This window comes from Cydia pomonella, chromosome 9 (genome assembly GCF_033807575.1).
Source record: "Cydia pomonella isolate Wapato2018A chromosome 9, ilCydPomo1, whole genome shotgun sequence".
NCBI lineage: Eukaryota > Metazoa > Arthropoda > Insecta > Lepidoptera > Tortricidae > Cydia > Cydia pomonella.
The window spans coordinates 19,946,138-19,967,903 of NC_084711.1; the positions used below are offsets into that span (position 1 = coordinate 19,946,138).

At 36.1% G+C, this 21,766-nt stretch overlaps 1 protein-coding gene across 3 annotated transcripts in view; it reads right to left on the minus strand.

Annotated features, from left to right (window-relative positions):
- Window positions 1-21,766, minus strand: part of LOC133521629 (uncharacterized) — a 100,416-nt gene that overhangs the window by 15,782 nt on the left and 62,868 nt on the right. For all 3 annotated transcript variants that reach the window (XM_061856708.1, XM_061856706.1, XM_061856705.1), the window contains exons 2-3: window positions 7,390-7,449; window positions 800-938 (exon numbers count right to left, since the gene is read on the minus strand). In XM_061856708.1, coding sequence (XP_061712692.1) covers window positions 800-938; window positions 7,390-7,449 — 199 coding nt within the window. The remainder of the gene's footprint in view (window positions 1-799; window positions 939-7,389; window positions 7,450-21,766) is intronic.

A 21,766-nucleotide genomic window follows, 5' to 3' on the forward strand; every position in this document is an offset into this window, starting at 1 on the left:
ACTTTTCACTTACTCATTATTTGCAACAAAAGGTATATTCTCATTAATTCCAATGGGAATCTATGGATCACATCTCTTACAACAGCTAGAGACTACGGGTGACTCTAGGGCTGGCTCATTCCTAGACCAAAGAATAGGCATCGCCATTCAACGTGGGAACATAGCCAGCCTTATGGGCACCATTCCGCAGGGGCCAGACCTGGGGGCCTTTTCATAGGATGGGGATTTTTAAAATTTCTTATTAACGTTTCTTATTTTATTCGATTTAGTTTAGTTAGTTTATATTACATATTATAAATAGTAGATATTGTATATAAATGCAAATCAATAATTAAAATACTGTATTATGAACGTAATGTGTCTTTTCCGACCTAGTAAAACTTATAGGAAGTTGAGTCTTTCAATTGATCTGTCGATCTGGTTGGCAACCGGCCGGCTGATAATAATCTACATTGATAATGATATTGTATCATACTGACAGGACTGGAAGCCCCCAAGGAAAGCGAAAACGTTGCCGTCTGGCGAAGGACTATAATTGCAGAGGTGAAGGCTACTGGGAAGACTCGCAGCGAACTCAAGCACGAAGCTCAAGACCGGTTCAGATGGCACTGCAACGTGAGATTCTGCCCTATCAAGGACATAACTAACTAACTATTGTGGCGCAGTGATCCAAAGAGGGTCTTGGCCTCCATAACGAGAGAACGCCACCTGTCCCGATCCTGTGCCACTTCCTGCCAGTTATCGGCTTTGAGTTGGCAAGGGGACATAGGCTAGATATTAATTCAAGTATCATACTGACCGGCGTAGCCCCCGCAGAAGAGTTCATTGTCGTTGTAGTTGACAGGATTGGGGAAACCAAACCTCCACATGGAGTTGCGTGCCGGCGGGTCCATCAGTCTGCCGTGACCTTCGGCGCCGCGATATGGGCTGCCCAATAACTGAAAATTAATTCAACATATCAAGCTCTGTTAACGTCTCATCTTTGTTCGGGCATCTTCGGGAGCGGTCGCCGACGCAATGCATGGTGCGGGGGAGAAGTGGGGCCGACAGCGGCCATTCTCTCAGCAATCTTGCGACGGACCGTTGTGTCCGTCCGCTTACAGTGATATTGTATCACCTATGTCTCACCAAAGTTAATTATTATATTTCGTCACTTCATTTTTCAGATATAATTTTATATTAACCATGTAGTTTCCCTATTGTACAGATAGCATCGCACACATTTAAGAGTAACTATTTTGATTAAAACTGTGAAAACCAATTTCCGCCCACTTCCGCTTACTGGTTACCTGCGTGCGGCAACCGCTGCGCTCTTCATTCTTTATTTGTGCGTGGTAGCGTCCACACCTCGGTCTAGTTGCCGAACACTTCGGCACAAGACCACATTTTTTATAACGATCTTCGTTGCCTACTATGGTGTTAGCTGTGAGATTTCATTGAATTCGTTGTGCAATATACATATATTTGTTTTTAAAATCGTTGTGCAATCCTTCAACTTGAAGGACATACATACATCCTGGAGGTTAGTCGAGAACTAACACGATGGAAAAAATCATCCTGGAGGTTGGTCGTGAACCAACACGAAGGAAAGTCTGTTCGTATTTCGAACACCGATTTCGCCCGGGGGTTGGTCGTGAACCAACACGAAGGTATAAGATCGGATAACGCACAACGAAACAAAGGCATAAAAAATCATCCTGGGGGTTGGTCGTGAACCAACACGAAGGAAAGTCTGTTCGTATTTCGAACACCGATTTCGCCCGGCGCGGCGATTGGTCGTGAACCAAAAGATCGGATAATGCACAACGCACAACGAAACAAAGGGCCTAGACATTAATATTGGTGCATTTTTCATAATACCCATATATTTTGTGGGAAATTTATTGCCTTAAAAATGGGAATAATGTTGTGTTATAAAGCCGAGGGAGGCTTTCTTTTTATTTGGTTTTAGACGGCCCAACACTTAAAATATATCCAAATTTTACTCACACCTAACCCATAGTACGGTATTAAATGAAAAAAGAAGTATGAATCCCCGCCCATAGGTTGAATGTAAATCAACAAGCGACTCACAAATGTTGTATTTAACACAATAGTACATTGTTTTTATACTACACTACCCACATAAATATAATATTAATACATTGGGTAGGTATAACTTGTCTCTAAAAGTGGGAATTGCTACGTGTACCTACATCACGTCACAGTATTATTTAAAGTATATTCTTTCTGACGTACAATATTTAAACTCTTATATGTCATAAAATACCTGTAATGGATTTGAAAGCAATTTCTAAACTTAATCTTGATCTTGTTAATATGTATAGTGGTGCCCTGACAGTGCATACTTTTTGGTGTCGATTTTTAAATCATTATGATATGCAGAAACATTCATAAATCGAACTATAAAAATATGGCTACGTACGTCAATAATGTTATGGGCAACTTTGGTTTACTCCTATATTAAATCGCATAAAAAAGAGTCGACCAAATGAATACTTATATCAAAATATACCTATTTATAATATCAGTTTTAAGAATCTTTATTTCTCAAAATAAGATATAACAAAACTTGATATAAATGAGTAATTGTCATGGTCGCTTATTGGCGATGCCAGTAAGTACTTATTATCTGTTTGAAAATTAGATTTTTTCTTAAAGTTATACCGGATAATTAATTCAATTGAATCATTGAATTATAATAAGTACACTTACTTCAATTGAATTAGAGGAAGACGAGGTTTTTCATCACAATTTACTAGAACAATTTGCAAGAGCTCAGTGTCAAGCACCACTAGAGTACCATCCATCTGAGTTAATCAGAATATGGTTTTCTCTTCATTTTGGCGAGTTGCACATATTAAGATATTTTGTTCGCATCTCTCACATACATTGAGTGTTTATTTTTATGGTTGTAAATAATCGGTAACTAGGTAAATACCTATTCATATATTTATTTAATTGTATTAAAACAACAAGACGATTACCCTCAGATTATCCTTTAAAGGATTACCCCTCAGATTACTACTTAAATAACTAAATAATTAATTAGGTAATAGAAATCGTATAAAATAAATAAATAAATGTATGGTTCAACTCTCATGTGTCTGTCGCGGTACTCTTTCAGCCATTGCGATGGTACTATGCAATACGTTCACTAGACTTAAAACACGCAAAACGGTTATGCAATATGTTTTTGCTAAGTTTGAAATATATGTACATATACATTTAGTATCTGTAATCTAATTATACTACTGTATAATTAATATAGTCATTCATAAAATTAAGACCGAATCACTAAATATAATATTTGTTTTCTAAACTCGCAATACAACCACAGTAGCAATACATTTTTTTATTTTATTATGCCAGTTATTCTATAAGTGTATTTTTTATACATTATAAAAATATACAACATTACGTCTATGTCTTTCGTTACCGACAGAGCGAATATTTGGATAAAATAAAAATAGAGGGCATTTGAGATTTGATGCTTAATACGTGAAAAACTATGGATTGTTATCGTGGTTGATTGCTGTGCTAGTTTAGTTTGCGCTGAGAGAATAGCAGCTACAGCACCGATATTTGTGCAAATATGGTCAATCGTGTCATGCTGTCATTAATATTTAATAAAAGAAAAAAGGTCATCTTATTTATCTTTATTCGAATGAAAAGACTTGTCACATGGAGTCATGTACATATGTTTATTAAGCTAATTACTGATCATGTATGTTGTACGCTGACTTTACCTACTCAGGTTTAACTGGTTATTATTAACTTAGCACCGTAATACGAGTAGCTCGAATATACATTAGGTATATAAAATTAATTTATAAATATATTCCGATGTCATTAATGGGCCTTGGCCCTTGCCCTATTATATGCAATATGAGCGCAATAATAAACATTTCAATTTGGGTAAATTATAATGTTATATAAGAAATAACTTCGAAAGTTGAGTAGTAGTTATAGTAGCCTTATAAATTTATTTTTTCATATCTTAACCAAAAGCATATGGATTTATGCACGTTCATATATTTCTTATATTTCAAGAACATGATGGATTTTTGCATTTGATAAAATCCAAAATATATTTCTTCTTGAATAGATCAGAGATTTTAATGCATTTTAATGACGTTAGACACGTTTTGGAGAAAATAAAATAAAAAACTATTATTTTTAAATTAAAAATCTTAAAACGCGCTAGGCCGCGTGAGTCTTTGTATCTACAAAGACTCGTTGTGTCACTATTCGTTCAGCAGGAGCTGCTGTAAGCCGACATGCGTGTGCATGAGCCTAATCACTGAATTTTCTCATTGTCGCCATCTGCTCAATGAATACAACGTATCCTACCCTGTCTGGAGGTAACGCTGGGTTGTATCGTTGACATAAATTACGTCTTATTTTAGTTATTATTACTCTTAGACGAGTCTGAAGTTGATATCAATAGTAGTACCGCCTGTCTTCTTTAATTCCGTATCGCGGACAAGGACCGCTAGTGAACTTTCATACATTCATAAATGGACGTTTTATGAATTAATTCTACTTTTTGAAATCGAATTAAACTGAATGTAAAGTAGACCACAAAGTGTATAGAATCTTAGTGAATTATGTTTCATTGTGAACAACAAATTGAAACGGGATTATTAGGCTTTGTTTTGATATCCTAAAAGGTGTATTAAAATATATATATATTCATGTGTACATACCTAATATGTACTTTTTATTTTGAACCTACATACCTAAACTTTCTTTATGCTTTTAAACAAGGCTTCATAACTCAATTGCCACAGTATACTTGTGTACACATATTATGTCCTGAACTTGGTCTGCAGTCTACGCAGGTGGGCTACTCTGCGTTCGATACAGTGATAATAACTTCAATTACTTGATGGCTTAAAACACAACCCATTACACAGTTGTTCGCTAAAGCATTGATATAATTTTGGTTCAGTTTCATTTACCATACTTCTGGATTTCTTTAGCAGTCAATTAAAATAGTATCATGTGTTTTCATAAATAACCGGCCAAGAGCATGTCGGGCCACGCTCAGTGTAGGGTTCCGTAGTTACTCTTCCGTCACAATAAGCTAAACTGGAGCTTAAAGTGTAGTAAATGGTACCTTTCACCCGAGTTTAACAAATAGGCAAATTTGCATAATCAGTACCTAATTAAAGTAAGTCTTTTTACTATGAAGGGAAAACGTTTTGCGATAACTCAAAAACAGCAAAACTGATCATGTCCGCTATAGTTTTCATTTAATGTCTTTCTTAAGCTCTACTTCCACGATTTTTTTCATATTTTTTGGACCTATGGTTCAAAAGTTAGAGGGGGGGGGACACATATTTTTTTTCTTTCGGAGCGATTATCTCCGAATATATTCACTTTATCAAAAAATGTTTCTTAAAAACCCCTATTAGTTTTGAAAGACCTTTCCAACGATACCCCACACTCTAGGGTTGAAGCGAAAAAAAAAATTCACCCCCACTTTACGTGTAGGGGAGGTACCCTAAAAAAAATTAAATTTTTAGATTTTATTGTACGACTTTGTCGGCTTTATTGATTTATATATCCATGCCAAATTTCAGCTTTCTAGCACTAACCACCACGGAGCAAAGCCTCGGACAGACAGACAGACAGACAGACAGACAGACAGACAGACAGACAGACAGACAGACAGACGGACATGGCGAAACTATAAGGGTTCCGTTTTATGCCATTTGGCTACGGAACCCTAAAAAGGATCATCAGATCGTTTTCTTTTATTATAGAATTGGTTAAAGTTAAACGACTGAAATACGATTTTAAATAATATAACTCAAAACATCAAAATATGGTATATTTGGGACACTAACTTAATACAACTGATGAAAATAAATCTCTAGAAATTGAAAATAAATGAATTCTGATCAAAATAAATCTTTAGCACCTGAAAATAAATAAATTCTAGCCATATATAGATGGCGATTAACTTATAATCTAGTGATTTGAAACATTAAACTATAATATGAATATCTCATACCAAGGATACTTTATATGAGTAACGGCCTAACTGCAAATACAGTAGTTCAGATAAATAAAAAATAAATAAAAATACTAAATATTTCGGTTTATCACCATGGTTAACATTAACAAATAATTTTCACCCGAATGACTTATTTTACTTCGGACTAAGATAGATATATGTTTTTAGTGTCTCACTATGATGTTTTTTAATAATATATTTCTAATGTTAGTACGGTGTATACGTAACGTACAGTAAATAAAATAAAATCCTGCGGTCATTGGCATGGCATATAAATTGGGAAGTTTTTTCTCTCTCTTTGGGACGTCCCGGCGTCCATGTGCTAGTTAGGAGGAACGTCTTAACTTAAACCAGATACTCAGACAGCCAAAGCTTTCGGCTTATTTCAACCAAAACTTATATCTCTAAACATCTACATGGTTAATATAAAATTATATCTGAAAAATGAAGTGACGAAATATAATTGATGATCAAACGAACTTCTTGAAGTGAAGTTCGATCGATATTATATGAGTCACTTCATTTGAAGATATAATATAAGGTCCCACCCACCCTAGAGCCCTGATATAAGTTTTGGTTCCTGCCTTCTCTAAAAATAATGAAGAGCGCAGCGGTCGCCGCACGCAGGTAACCAGTAAGCGGAAGTGGGCGGAAATTGGTTTTCACAGTTTTAATCAAAATAGTTACTCTTAAATGTGTGCGATGCTATCTGTACAATAGGGAAACTACATGGTTAATATAAAATTATATCTTCAAATGAAGTGACTCATATAATATCGATCGAACTTCACTTCAAGAAGTTCGTTTGATCATCAATTATATGTGCCTATATTGTACTACGAGTGTCATTTAACTTATCATCCACGATGCCAAGATCTTCTCGTCCACCCCTATACATGCGTGAACAAGCTCAAACACACCAATTAAGTTGACGTTCTCCCTTGATATCGTAGCCAGACCACAGAATTTAATCATTTCATGAAATACCATTTTTGAATTGATCACTTCATTATATGGTTATGGTTTGACTCTTTCATGATGTGGCCAACCAATCATTTTATGAAATTATTGCCACATCATATAGCTTCTTAGCTTTGCGCATTTCTTATTATATACTCCCAGATACCCTATTATAGTAGGTATTACTGTTTATGATAGGTGATGACCGGTCTGGCCTAGTGGGTGAGTTCGAATCCCGGTAAGGGCATTTATTTGTGTGATGAACACAGATATTTGTTCCTGAGTCATAGATGTTTACTATGTATATAAGTATGTATATCGTCGTCTAGTACTCATAGTACAAGCTTAGCTTAGGTTGAGGTCGACCTGTGTAAGATTGTCCTATATATATACATATCACTCACTTGTAAAACGAAGATCCAGTACGTCAGAAAAGACATCCCTGACTTGAATCGTAGCTCCATCTGAAACAACAAATGAAGCATAATTATAATTCAATCATTTGTTTTACTAGGTACAGTTTCCCCAAATTAAGTGCACACGTCGCACTACTAACTGTATAGAAAATTTGATGCTTAGTTATGTTAGAGCACAGACTGTACACAGTGCGCTCTAATATTTTAAATTGTGAAACTTGCATGTCCCTTGAAGCCCAAAAGTATATTCTTTCCGAAAACCATGGTAAACATCTCAAAAAAAAAAACAGCGGTTTAACTGTATACAAACGAATAACAAGGAATGGTAATATTAGTAATTAAACTTTTTTTTTTATACTACGTCGGTGGCAAACAAGCATACGGCCCGCCTGATGGTAAGCAGTCTCCGTAGCCTATGAACGCCTGCAACTCCAGGGGAGTTACATGCGCGTTGCCGACCCTAACCCCTCCCACCCCTCGTTGAGCTCTGGCAACCTTACTCACCGGCAGGAACACAACACTATGAGTAGGGTCTAGTGTTATTTGGCTGCTGTTTTCTATAAGGTGGAGGTACTTCCCCAGTTGGGCTCTGCTCTAGATCTGGAATGACATCCACTGGCTGTGCCCTACCACACAAAGCGAGATGACATTCACAATGCCCATACCTCTCTTAACACAAAACTGTCTATCCTTAGAACCGTTACAATAAATTCATCTATAGCCCATATATTACCACTCACAACGGTACTATCGAAATTCGATAACGCCAAAGACTAAGTCAACTCGAGTCGATAATAAACACTCATATTATCGACTCAACCAACATTAATGTCACCTTAACGCGACACATATGCGAAATTTATTATTATTTGATTATCAAAGCATTTAAGATATTGCGACGTGGAATATTGTTGAAATGCTTTTCGTTTTCCGGACGATTTTTAGGATCAAGAACAATTTGTCTTTGAGTACGAGTATTTTACTTATGTAATATAAAAAATAAAGATTATTCGATTTTAAAATGTGAATGTAAAAGGTGACGTTTTGTTTTTCCGCTGTAGGTACAGTCAAGTGTAAAAAAAATATGTCCATAGCTGACATAAAGTCGGTGAATTAAGAGCTATGGGACATATTTTTAAGTAAGTTGCGTGGACCCATATTTTTTGAAACTTTGCGTCAAATATGCACAATGACAAAATTTGCCTCTATAATACATATCTACTATTTAAGATATAGACTCAGAAATGTGTGAGGGGAAGTGGGACATAGGATTAGGGAGAAGACCTCTGATGCCCGCGCGGGTTCGTAGTTCGTACCCTGGTGCAGAGGTTGGTCATCGCTATCCAGCGCGGCGCGGTACCTAACTCGGCACGTGAAGTGTGATGAGCACCTTTGCACCCGGTACAGCTCGCGGAGGTCTTTCAGAATAATATGTATAGTTTATTTAGCATTGTACTTGTAGTTTATTAATATATTATTATTTTGTGTGTATTTTTTTCGATTTGTTGTAATTGGCTACTTGATAAATAATGTTAAACGATCTTGATTTTCCTGAGGATCAAATGCCTATATAGGACTCATAGCATTTAAGCAACACGAAGGTCAGAAATGAGAGTTAAAGACAGACGCTCGCACTCGACGATTGAAACGCCTCTAACAAAATAATAATGTGATGTGACGTCACATCACATAAGTCTGTCCTAAATGTATGGAAGATCAAGGAAATTGCCATTTTGACCCTGAAATATTGCGTTTATGTGTATAGTTGTCATACAATTTATTGTTTAATAAGATGTAAGGAATCGAATGGTACCATTTTATTTTCTATATTTGAAAGACAATTTTTTTTTTAGACTGGAGCTGTGTAATTTTTTATACTTAATCTCAATATAATTTTTTAAATTCCACTTTTTTATAATGGATGGCTCATTTTCTATCCATTAAACTAAATTTTGTTATAATATTCAACATGTGTCAAGTACCCAATTGTATATTTTATTTGATTTCATTATTTACTGAATAAACTCTTATGATTTGACACAGGAATTCAATTGGGAATTCATAAATAAATAAATAAATAAATATTATAGGACATTATTACACAAATTGACTAAGTCCCACAGTAAGCTCAATAAGGCTTGTGTTGAGGGTACTTAAACAACGATATATATAATATATAAATATTTAAAATACTTAAATACATAGAAAACACCCATGACTCAGGAACAAATATCCATGCTCATCACACGAATAAATGCCCTTACCAGGATTTGAACCCGGGACCATCGGCTTCATAGGCAGGGTCACTACCCACTAGGCCAGACCGGTCGTCAAAAATTCTAATATACCGTCAAAATTCTAATATACCTTCATATATAGTACAAGATATGTATTACTACTTATGGAACCAAATAGGTATTCAAATTGCTCACCCAAGCTATTATTAGCACAGCTATTACACTTCTGCCATGTATTTGCATAGAATGGTGTACAAATCGTCGAAGATTTAATTAACAATAAAGTTACACCTATTTTTTGCTAGTCTAAATGAATAAAGAGTAGTGACTAATGAAATTTAACCTTATAAGTTTTTTATTCACTTAAACACCTGATGTTTTAGAATTTTTTGTTAATTTCTTATACCTAAAAGCTTTAAAAAATAACGAAACCAATGACATTTCTAATAATTAAGAAAAATCTGATGATTGCTTCTACTAATGGGGGCCTACCGCGAAAACCGAAATTCGCAAATTGCGAGGATCTTTCCTTTTACTCTTAGTAAGACGTCATTAGAGTGACAGAGAAAAATGCCCGCAATTAACGAATTTCGATTTTCCCGGTAGCCGCCATGCATATTTTAATTTCTACAAAGACTCCTACGTGTTTCTCAATCGTTTTAAGCAAAATGTAGGCTTGTAAACGGCATTTTGTATATTTTACTGCACCACCGCATTTAAACTAATACCACAGAATAAGTAATAGTACCTATATCGTACGAAAAGAAACTTCCTACAAAACGGAAGTTTGACAGCGATTAAGGGACGAATCGTATTGTCCCTTTCTAATGCATGGCTATCCCTTTCAGCTATTTAGGGTTGTCAAAATTCAAGTCATTATCTTATCCGTGGTTGTTAACGAAAAGGGACGTCAAGTTGGGTCAACCCTAATAATCGGAGCAAGGTGGGAGCAATGCTGAGCCGAACGTAGCTCGTAGCCGAAAATGCCCGAAATGATCAGTTGCCAGGAATCTTGAGCGTTGCAGCTGTTGCAAGGGTTTTAAGGCAAGAAGGTAAACAAATATTCAAAACTTTGCCACCGAGTGAAACACAACATTTTTCACCACAGTCAGCAACTTTTACTATGGGACTAACCCCGAAATCGCGAAAAAAAATTGTCAAGGTCAGGCAGCCAAAATGTATGAAACAGCCAATTTATTTTCGCGATTTCGGGGTTAGACCGGGGTTTAAGAGGGGTATGGGCATTGTGAATGTCATCTCGCTTTGTGTGGTATTAGGGCATAGCACAGCGGATATTATTCCAGATCTAGAGCAGAGCCCAACTGGGGAAGTACCTCCATTTTACAGAAAACCGCAGCCAAATAACACTAGACCCTACTCATAGTGTTGTGTTCCTGCCGGTGAGTAAGGTTGCCAGAGCTCAACGAGGGGGAGGGAGGTTTAGGGTCGGCAACGCGCACGTAGCTCCTCTGGAGTTGCAGGCGTACATAGGCTACGGAAATAAAGAGTTTATTTTCGGCAATATTGTAAGTTATGACTTAATTATGATTAAATCATTCGCATTCCCCCATGCCACGTCTCTGTAGACTGATAAATTCTTGCAGTGGATCAGTAAACATACATGCCGATTCACTGCCTAAATTCCGCAGGACAATCAGTGCCTTTTTTTCCAAAGACATCTCAAAAAATAGCTTTTCGTTCTTGTCAACTATCACTAATTTCACAAATTTCAAAATGTAAACATCCATTCTAGTTTCTAATTAGAAACACATAGCTGGTGTAATTTTTAGTCAGTTAATACAAATATTTTTATAGCCTCGTAAGGTCCAAGGTCCTACCTATAGGACTTATTCAGTTCGAAGTAATTTAAATCATATTCAATTAGGACAGAGTTGCATTTGATTTGTTTCGTGCAATTTTCAAACAAATTAAAATCTACTGTATTCCGTGCACTATAGGTTCAAATTCCAGTGGCAAATTTTGGATTTCTCATTTCTATGGCTGGTCCTTAAGAGGATAGAGTTATTAACAACTCCATTCAGTGTATCAATTGTATCAAGCTTAATGTCACAATTACGCATGTTGTGTTTATCTGTACCCCTAGTGTAACTTTGATCGACATCATAACGTGACGAACGCGTTTGCGTTAAGTCTCATTTTGTATAGGATTTTGAGGTTCCAAAACGTCCCGCTTGGCGCGCTCTTTCGAAATCCAATACAAAATGAGACTAAACGCAAACGCGTACGTCACGTTTGGAAATCGCATTTATTTACACTAGGGGTACTGTAATTGGTTGTGCATTTAGCTTAAGTTTTTAGATAAATCTTCTACTCCGAATGTCGTGATGTAACAACTGTTGGCAAACCTAATAAATAAAATAAAATAAAATAAATCAGGTAACCAACAGAATATAATGTGGCACTAGCAGCCCATACTGTGTCACTCTCATATCAATAGATCAAACTGCAAAGCTCCAAAAAAAAACTTAATTTATGTTAACAGCAGTACTCCTATGCCTTAACCCACACGTTGAACTCACACGGTGGGCGTGTCAACATCTGACCTTGACAGTGCGATGACATGTCACTCGCTGATTAAGCGATTAGTCATCGCGGAACATGACAGCTGTCAACCTGTCGCCTACCACGGTCGGTAAATGAATATGCTGATTGGATTTGTCATCTTTTGTTTTGTGAATTATGAGAACTGTGATTTTACATTTTAAGCTTTGTCTGAATAAAGATAAGTATTTTTCATCACACTTGCTCGAAAAAGGTCTTATTTTATGCGGGTATACTGAAAGACAACGGCATGTATTGTTCCCGCGGCAGTTATAGATTGGAAAAAAAAGCTTATTTTTTCAATTGTACCACTAATTGTATTATAGTACATAGTGCAACGAGGGGGGTAAGTGAAATTTTGGAATCGAGTGTAGTAATTCCCGACAGCCGAAGGCTGGACGGAATTTTAAAGACTCGAGTTTACAATATTCTTACCCCCGCATTTTATATTTACAGATGAATGTAATAGCGGTTTAATTTTTTTTTTTCAGAATTTTCAATCGTGGCTGAATGCCGAATATGTCTGTGCCTTCGATGCCTAACCTGTCAAAGAATTATAATATGGCGGACGAATATTTGAAATGTTACCGTATTTAAGAATTATTCCGCTTAAAATTTAGTTTTTTCTTTGCAAGTGTGATGTAAAACATTGTATGTAACTCCGACGGTAAGAATATTGCAAACTCGGGTCTTTAATGACTCCAGCCTGCGGCTGTCGTGCATCTACTCGTGTCATCGAGTTCCGAGCGCTGCCTCATTTAATGAGACGCTTAAATTAAAATTATTTTGTATCCAAATCTCTAAAAATCGGCTTACCTGTGAAAAGAAATGCCATTTTTTTGTACACCAGTGTTTTTAGTGTTCTTGCCACACAATTTCACACAACAGTTATGCATTGCTCATGGCAAAACTTTCTTCGAGCTACCGATGTTTCTAGACGGAGCCGGGTCCGCTGACTGAAGTAAGCAATTGTAGGCGTGTTTCGAAATTCGAGTAACCATACCGTATGCGTGACAGAGGGGGTAGCGCGACTATGCTACGTTTTTTTAGGATGCCTGGTCTGTGTATGGGGCCCAATACATTCCACGACTCTTTCCGAACAGACTATACCTACTAACGTACAGAAAGGAAACTTCCTACAAAACCGAAATTAGACAGCGATTCAAGGACGAATCCTGTTGTCCCTTTCTAGTGTTTAGCAATATTCCTTTCAGCTATTTAGGGCAGTCAAAATTCAAGTGATTATCCCTAATAATTGTTCGTAACAATGCAGAGCCAACCGAACAAAACCGAGAACGCCCGAACGCTGCAGCTCCCCCCCCCCCCTTCCCTGGCATCATTTCATTCTCATCTTTTCCGACTTCTAAGTACGGCCGGTTTTTCCTTATAGTTTTCCGTACCGGGTATTAGAAGTTCTTCATTGTAACGCTAATCGGAGCTGCGGCGCCGACCCAAGTCCGGGGTTGTGAAAATTTTGGCTGCCGTTCAGAAGTCAGAAGCATCTGCTAGTTAGTTTACAAGCTTTTATTTAACTTGCAATGTATGTATGGTTGTACAAATCTTGCAAGTTAAATCACATATATATCGAGTAAGTTGGGTGATAAATTAACAATCATCAAGCTGATCTGACAGTAGTGGACTCTGTGATATGATAAAACAGAGCAACCTAACTGTTTTTGGGTTTATTAGAATTGGCTCGATGAGTATTAGTATTGCCTCGCCTGTTGAAAGAAAAATATAATCAGCGATAAAAAAGTATCGTATAAAAGGGAAAGTTTGGACAAAAAACTAATGTTTTTATTGACCTCCTGTGGCCCGGTGACGCCATCTTTTCCAGGCAAATTAACTTTAGCACTGTGAAGTATAGAGTCTAAACTCATTTATTAACTACATAACACACATCATAAACACGTTAAAGAAAGTCAACAACATATAGTTCAACTAAACATATTAATAAATTTATAAATTAGAAGTAATTAACAACAGGGAAATTTATTGAATAGCATGGATCAAGGTTGATCGTACGAGTATCAACAGCGGGAACCTTTTGTGAAAAGTCCAACGGTCGCCCGTATTCCTAGCGGGGGCCGTTGATACTAACAATAGTACTAAACTTAAAAAATATATATATTTATGACACGGGGCCTTAGGAGGCTAAATCTAAAATCTCATACGATAATACTGCGGAGCTATATCCTCAACAAAAAGTATTTATTTTTGGTTCGGGATGTTGACGCGTTCAACAAGATTTATAGATTTATATCGACTAAACGCACGATACCCGTTAATGAGATACACATTAATCTTGTATTTTCAAAGGCAAACTATGTCGCGTATCATATTTCTATATATTGGAGCATTAACGACAGTAGGTATCAAAATAACTACCTGTCGAGGTTAATGACTGTAAAACTGGTGAGATTTATCGATATGAATCCAATATAGAAGAGGTATAACAACGAACATGGAAAATAATATGTATTTGATTTTGAATGCCTAAAAATAAAAAGCGGTTTATCTTGATTTCAATATATAGGTACAATTATTTTAGATTTAGGTATAAACATTTAAGAAGAAAAAAAAATCGGCATATAATGAATAACATAGACTAAACGTAAGTCTCGATGCACCTATGCATTCGATATGTATTTTTGAATTTGTTCAAACGTCATCTTCAGAATTGATTTTGGTCCTGATCATAAAGATAATAAATGTATTTATTGATCACTGCCATTGCAGACCACAATTTATATGATACAAAACATTTCAGACAGTCCAGACGGGATGATCAAATCTACCGACTTGATCAGGAAAAAAATTAGCGTCAATCTTCAATTTTAGATTCATGGTTTATTTATTATATTTATTTATAGTGATAGGTATTTGAGCGCTCTACAAAAAATGCCCCTAAACGTGAATACGTCATAAATTGGTATTCTTGCGTCCGCACCTCCATTTTATCGGTAAAATCAGTCATATTCGGCGAGCCAAATGAGCGTTTGCCTCCGCAGTTCGCACCACCTGATTTGATCAGATAATTTAATCAGATTGTGAAAATATTGTTCCCTTCTGGACTGACCTTAAATTGTCTCGAGTGCGAAACAATTAATGAAGAACAATCCCAAGATATTGTTACCAAAGAAATATCTTGTAAAAATTAATGTCCAATGATATAAAAAGAGTACTTAAAGGGATAAATAAATGCGGCAGCTAACAAACAAAATTAATTGTCGCCGATAGCGGAGCCGTTGGCAATAATTTTGCCAGTAAATCACGTACAGTTGGGAACGGATTTAATTTTAAGCATAAACATTTCGGAGAGACTAATTATAGATATGGATTAGGTTTTTAAAATTATTGTACTAAGTTAATTTAAACCATAAGGCACATAATAGATACACTTCCAACAGTGGAAGGGGTACGCTTTTCCCGACTGGTGTAGGTACTTACTGTACCTTTACCTCTCTTTATTTATTCTTCACTTATTATCGGTCGAATGTGTTCCTCTATGTATTTAAAGGGGCCTGTCAGTTGTTCGGAACTCAACTTTTTGCTCTAACCAAAGAGCATATAATCACTACGTTTTAGCTCTAACTTACAGACCGATACCGTCCGGCGGACTGATAATCAGTGGGCCCCGTAACCAAATTTTAATCTATTCTTTTTGATTAGACTTCATAGATAAAGATGTAGCTTTCATAAATACTCGTACAATTGAAGATATCGATAAAGTATCTATAGCCAAGGGAGAGTTAATAGATTTCCAATTCGAGGTTTCTTAGGAAGTACCTATCTAAGTGGAATGAAAGAGAAATGGCAAATAATGTAAACAATTTTGACATTTGACGTATAACCTAAAGGTTTTACGATGTTTGTTTTCATTGAAATATAAATAATGAACATATATTTTAACTAGTAATTGATTTAAGTATATAAACTGTCAATAAAATCATGGCTGTCCACATAAAATACGTGATAAGTGGCAAATTGGTTTGTTTACAATATTTTTATTTGCCATTTCTTTTGAACTCCGATTCAGTACTCATTTTTTCCATCTTCTACAGTTTTCTTCTTCACACGAATCCTACATAGTATCAAGCATGTAGTATCAGAAAACATAATTGTTAATAAAAACATGCATAAATATTTGCCGCTGACGATACCGACCGTAAAATTAATAACTACCCGCATGTTAATGGCGCGCGCGAACGATCGCGTGCACCATCCTCACAGTCTGACTAATCTTCAACCTTATTACAAGGAATTAAAGTCTATTTATAGTCAAAAGTTGTTAGTGTGGTTATATGCGGAAGACGAGCTGAAATATTGGACGGGTTCTTTTATTACGATGCGATATCATTAAAAGTGGGGAAGTTATAGTGTCCTGCTGATCTGACGAAAATTGTATTGACTTTTGTATGGAGATTCCTACCGGTCAACTTTGTATGTACCATCTTTGTGACTGAAATAACATGAAAGGCATCTGAAGCGTCATTGAAATATAGTGTTGTATAGAATTATTATAAAAATAAAACAAACAATCAATTTAATACAAATACGCATCTTGAAAATCATTCTTAACACTTCAAGTGGCATATGTCGTTTTTGAGTTATTGGAATTTTGATTTTATTTCAATAAATCAAATTTGAATTTTAAATGTCATAATCGATCGCGAGTCGATGGCCTACCACTCCAAGGGTTAATTGAAATCCTGTGCCGAAGTGTCATATGTACAGATACCAACACATAAGTTTTATAACAGGAAGCTCTGCAATTCGTATCTTTGACACTCCTCGTTAAACTACATCACGCACCTTCTCAATATGGGCATAAAATATCGCTTACAAACAATAATAATCGAGCCCATTTGTCCAAAAACCCTTGTTTACCATAATTACACGTCGTCCTAAAGATGCGTTCGATTTTATACGAAAATTCACAAAATTACACTTAAAAAGGACAATTTAAAAAGCATCCATCAACCCATGTCTTCGTTGAATATGTCAATGAGATGACGTCACAACACTGTAATTTGCGAGATAATTTCCTCCCTCGATATCTTTTTGATTCCAGCAATTATAATTTCTGATATGCTTATAATTCTTTGCCAAAAGCGGGATGTCGTGGCAGCGATTAAAGTTGATGTATGTCTTGATCGCGTATCTTGGATACAAGACCCTCTTGTGTCTTGTATCTTGGACAATATGGTGGGAGATTGTTATTTTAAAATTGTTCGTGGGATGTTGTGTATTTTTACAACGCAAACTAATTGTGTTTGGGGTTTTTAGAATTGTCTCCATAAGTATTAGTTGCCAGTGGTAAGAAAAGTAGTCAGCGACGACAGATTGTAGCAAAAATGAAATTATTGCCAAAAACTTATTCATTGTTTACTTCCAGTTCAGTAGGTTTAGCAATCTAGCAGTGTAGGATGACCTCGACATCCATAACAAATATAACTTTAAGCATAAGAAAGAACCCTGCGGAAGTAAGCATGAACGAAATTATTCCAAGTTCACAAAATTTCTAGATTTGGTCCGCCACTTTGTCTGTGTTGAATCACTACTTCTATAGCAAATTTCAGCAAAATAATGATTTTTGTGATAGATACTATCCTGTCTGGAGACGCCTTGTCTGTAATGTTCTGTACAAAACAGTCTGCCGATTTTTGCGGGGGAGGGGCACGTCAAATGTATGCCACAAATAACTATGTCAGATAAACGTCAGTCAATACAATATTTATGACCTTTGGCCGAGGTTTTCCACAGAGGGGTAAGCTCTTATAGGCGACTCCGGTTGTTAAATCCTCCAAGGTTCTTACCGAATTTCTGCTGACGCTGAATTTCTGATTGACAACCGGTCTGGCCTAGTTGGTAGTGACCCTCCCTATGAAGCCTATCATGGGTTAGAATCCCGGTAAGTGCATTTATTTGTGTGATAAAGACAGGTACATTAACCATAGCTATGCCCCTGTGTTTGACTTTTAGGTTTTTGGATTATTGTAAAAATTAGGACCGAAAAACAGATTTCATACAAATATTAAAATGCTCCTAACTCTTATAATAATATAAATCCCAAAATAATCAAACGTTGCTATGCCGGCTGTGGTTGATTCGGTTGATATACAAAAAAATGTGTCAAAATATTTTCAATAATGTGACTATACAGAGAGGAAAATGAGGACTACGTTTTTGTATTGTTAAACTAAATACACTAGTCATCATCAAATAAACGATTTATTACAATAAAAACAGACATAGCTTGGGAAACTCCACTACGGCGCCGCCATTGCCGCGATGCTCATCTGTCAGTCCTTGCCGCGCTAAAGTGATGTGGCCATATCCAATACCGATTGTAGGCTGCACTCGAAAAAGCCGCGTCATCGGTTATCACTTTATCAGTATGAAAAGGTGATTTCGCACGGGCTCTCTACTTTTGTAACAACTATACTGGTCGGCCCGTGAATTCAAGTTCGGTAAGCGTACGTAATTGTTATGAAACCCAGTTTGCAAGCCATCAGCGTACAAAATTATAAGTTATGTACATTCGAGGCATGAAGTTCCAACCATAAAGAGCCGGAACGTATTAATCAAGCACATTTTAGTCCTCAATTAAACACTTGGGGGATTCATTGTTCTTTCAGCTTGTGAGAGTTTATTTGTGATAAATCCGCAGTTAAGTGACAAGAAGATACATCTTCGCAGAGATAATTATATAAGACTTCACCGGGAATTTAAGAGCATTTAACCAACCGGAGACCTTGTCTGTAATTTTTTTCTACAACACAGTCTGCCTGTCTGTAAGTAGCGTACAAATAGCAATGTCAGATGTTTATCTGACGTTTGTCAGTCCATACAATAAATATGACGTGAGTATGACCATTGGCCGAGGTTTTTGCTAGAGGGGTAAGAATGCGAATCTAACGAAATAAAGGTATTTTTTATATGAAATTCCATTTCGGAAGAACGTGGTTTGCGGTAGACTCTGTATCTGTCAATTTCCTCGATAAAATGAGTGACGGAATAAACGTCATAATTGCGGCGGCGAACGTCACTCATTTTATTAAGGAAATTCTCAGATCGAGCGCAAAAGTGATACAGCTGCAGTTGACATCCGAAAGTCACCTTAAGAGGAGATACCAGCTGAGCCCTTTTTCAAATTCGAGATTTAAGGTAAATAAGTCTGTCACGCTGATGGAGGCGGCTCCTAAAATTAGTGCCATAAGGACAACTGCAGCTTAGGCGACAAATCCTGCGTAAAAATCTTAGAAATCAAGGTTTCATTCTCGACATTTTCCTCATCCAAAACTTAACCATAACGAAATTTTGGCAACGGAATGAGAAAGTAATTATCTGTCCCTGATCGTTTTAATATTTGCGTTTATTGTTGCCAATTTTGAATGCTAGGCGTTTGTTTAGTTCTTATAAAAATAAGAATATCAAAAAAGCAAAACGTACAGACATTCATCTAGGGTCAAAATCCAGAGAGGAAAATGTCGAGGCGAGAACGTTTGTATAGAAAAATGACCACTAATGTTTCCCCTTAACAGGCATAGCCCAAAGTTTAACAATTCGTCTGAAACATCACTATAGTTTGTTTTTAGGGTTCCGAGAAAACCAAAAGGGTTCCATCTACCTCGAAAGATCTCGTGTCGCCTGAACAGGTTGAGAACAGGTCATGGCCGCTGTAATTATTTCCAACATAAGTGGGGTTGGAAGGAGTGTCCGTTCTACGAGTGCGGCGAAGAAGAACAAACCATTGAGCACATATTTCGGCGCTGCCCACTTCACTTCTATCCTGGCCCAGCTGAGGATCTAGATGTCTTGACACCCGACGTAGTTGTCTGGCTTAACAACTTCAAAGCTGTTCGCTGATTGCCTAACCATGCATGCCATACGATTAAATAAATAAATAATAAGGGTTCCGTAGTCAACTAGGAAAATTTAGCTAGGACGAATCCTGTTATATATGTAAACAAAGTATCTTGTCAATAAAAGTATCGTTGACATTAGAGTTTGGTATCTACCCCCCACGTTACACTACGGTAGTATAAAGAAGGTGAGCGATCTTGACCAGTCTTTTTATTTAAAAAAACATTAGAAAAATAAGTCATCGCAAATATGCAACAATTATAAATTATATATGATTATTTACATTCTATTGCTTTCATAAGTAATATAAACTAATTTTTAAAAGCGTTTTTCGATAAATATATCAATAAAAAGACACTTCAAGATTGTTTACCTTTTGTCTAATGCTAAAAAAAACTAAATATAGGTACTTATTACCAAATCAGCCAAGCTATTTGGAAGCCAAGTCATCATCTGTTACTTTCTCGAGTCAACCAGCCCCCTGTACCCTACTTATCTGATTTGGCAGCTCCGGTGTCCCGATTTAATTATTTATTTAAACAAACTACATTTTAATTAAATTTGGCCCATTACCGAGGCACCGAAATGAACGCCTTGCAATCTCACATCAGCAATCAACAATAACTTTAAGACATGTAATTTTAACACAAAGGGTTGTTATTTAATACGAGATATTGTTTATAAAAATGCAAATTTAAATCTTAACTCTGGGTTTCCGATTATATCGCTATATAAAATGGGAACATCTATCTCACAGAAGAAATAATCCTTATTGATTTACATATAATGTTGGTCTCTAAGAGGTTTTGGAGAGAATAATATACAGTTATTAAATGGCTTGACTTTAGAAGTACTTTATATATTTCGCTGTTTTAAGTGTATTTTTTTTATCTTTATTTATGTTAAATCTCCGAATGTTGTTTAAAATAATTATGTATAACTTTATTTACAAAAAAAAAAAAAAAAGTTTATTTTATTGTATAAAATTTTGCATGATACTTGTACTTGTATCTTATAATAGCAAACAAACAAACAAACAAACAGACAAGAGTGAAATAATAACCACCGGCCAACTCTGCGTAGTGACTTTATAGGTCATACTATAAAGACTTTTATTATGGGATCAATGACGTAATCGCGAAAAAAAAAAAATCTACTCGTGGACTGTAATGATTGAATTAAGGTTACCACCAAACTATAATTATAACCGAATTATAGTTTGGTTGTAAGTATACCAAACTGTATAAATCACGCTGTAGTCAACAATAAAAAAAATACCAATCACGTGTCGCCGCGCTCCCATACAAAAGATTAAGCGGGGGACGAGCGGGCGTTGTTCTTCGAGCGTTTCTCTTTCGTACTACTTTTTTTTTGTCTACTGAGATACTTACCAATTTTCATTACTAATTTAGGTTCCGTAAAACCACCCAACTATAGTCCAAAGCAAACTATGGTCCACAAATAAAGTCAATTTTTCTCGTTCAGGTGTGTATTCTACTATATTTTTGTAGTTCTAAGGCAAAGTATGTTTATAAATGGAAGGTAAAACTAGGAGTAAACCACAGGGAACATTGGTATAGATACTTAATTTTCTTTTGAACTTGTGGACCATAGTTGCAGTATTGGACTATAGTTGGGTGGGTTTACGGTTCTACAATAAAAAAGTATTATTTTAGATGACTCGTAGAAAAAGTATT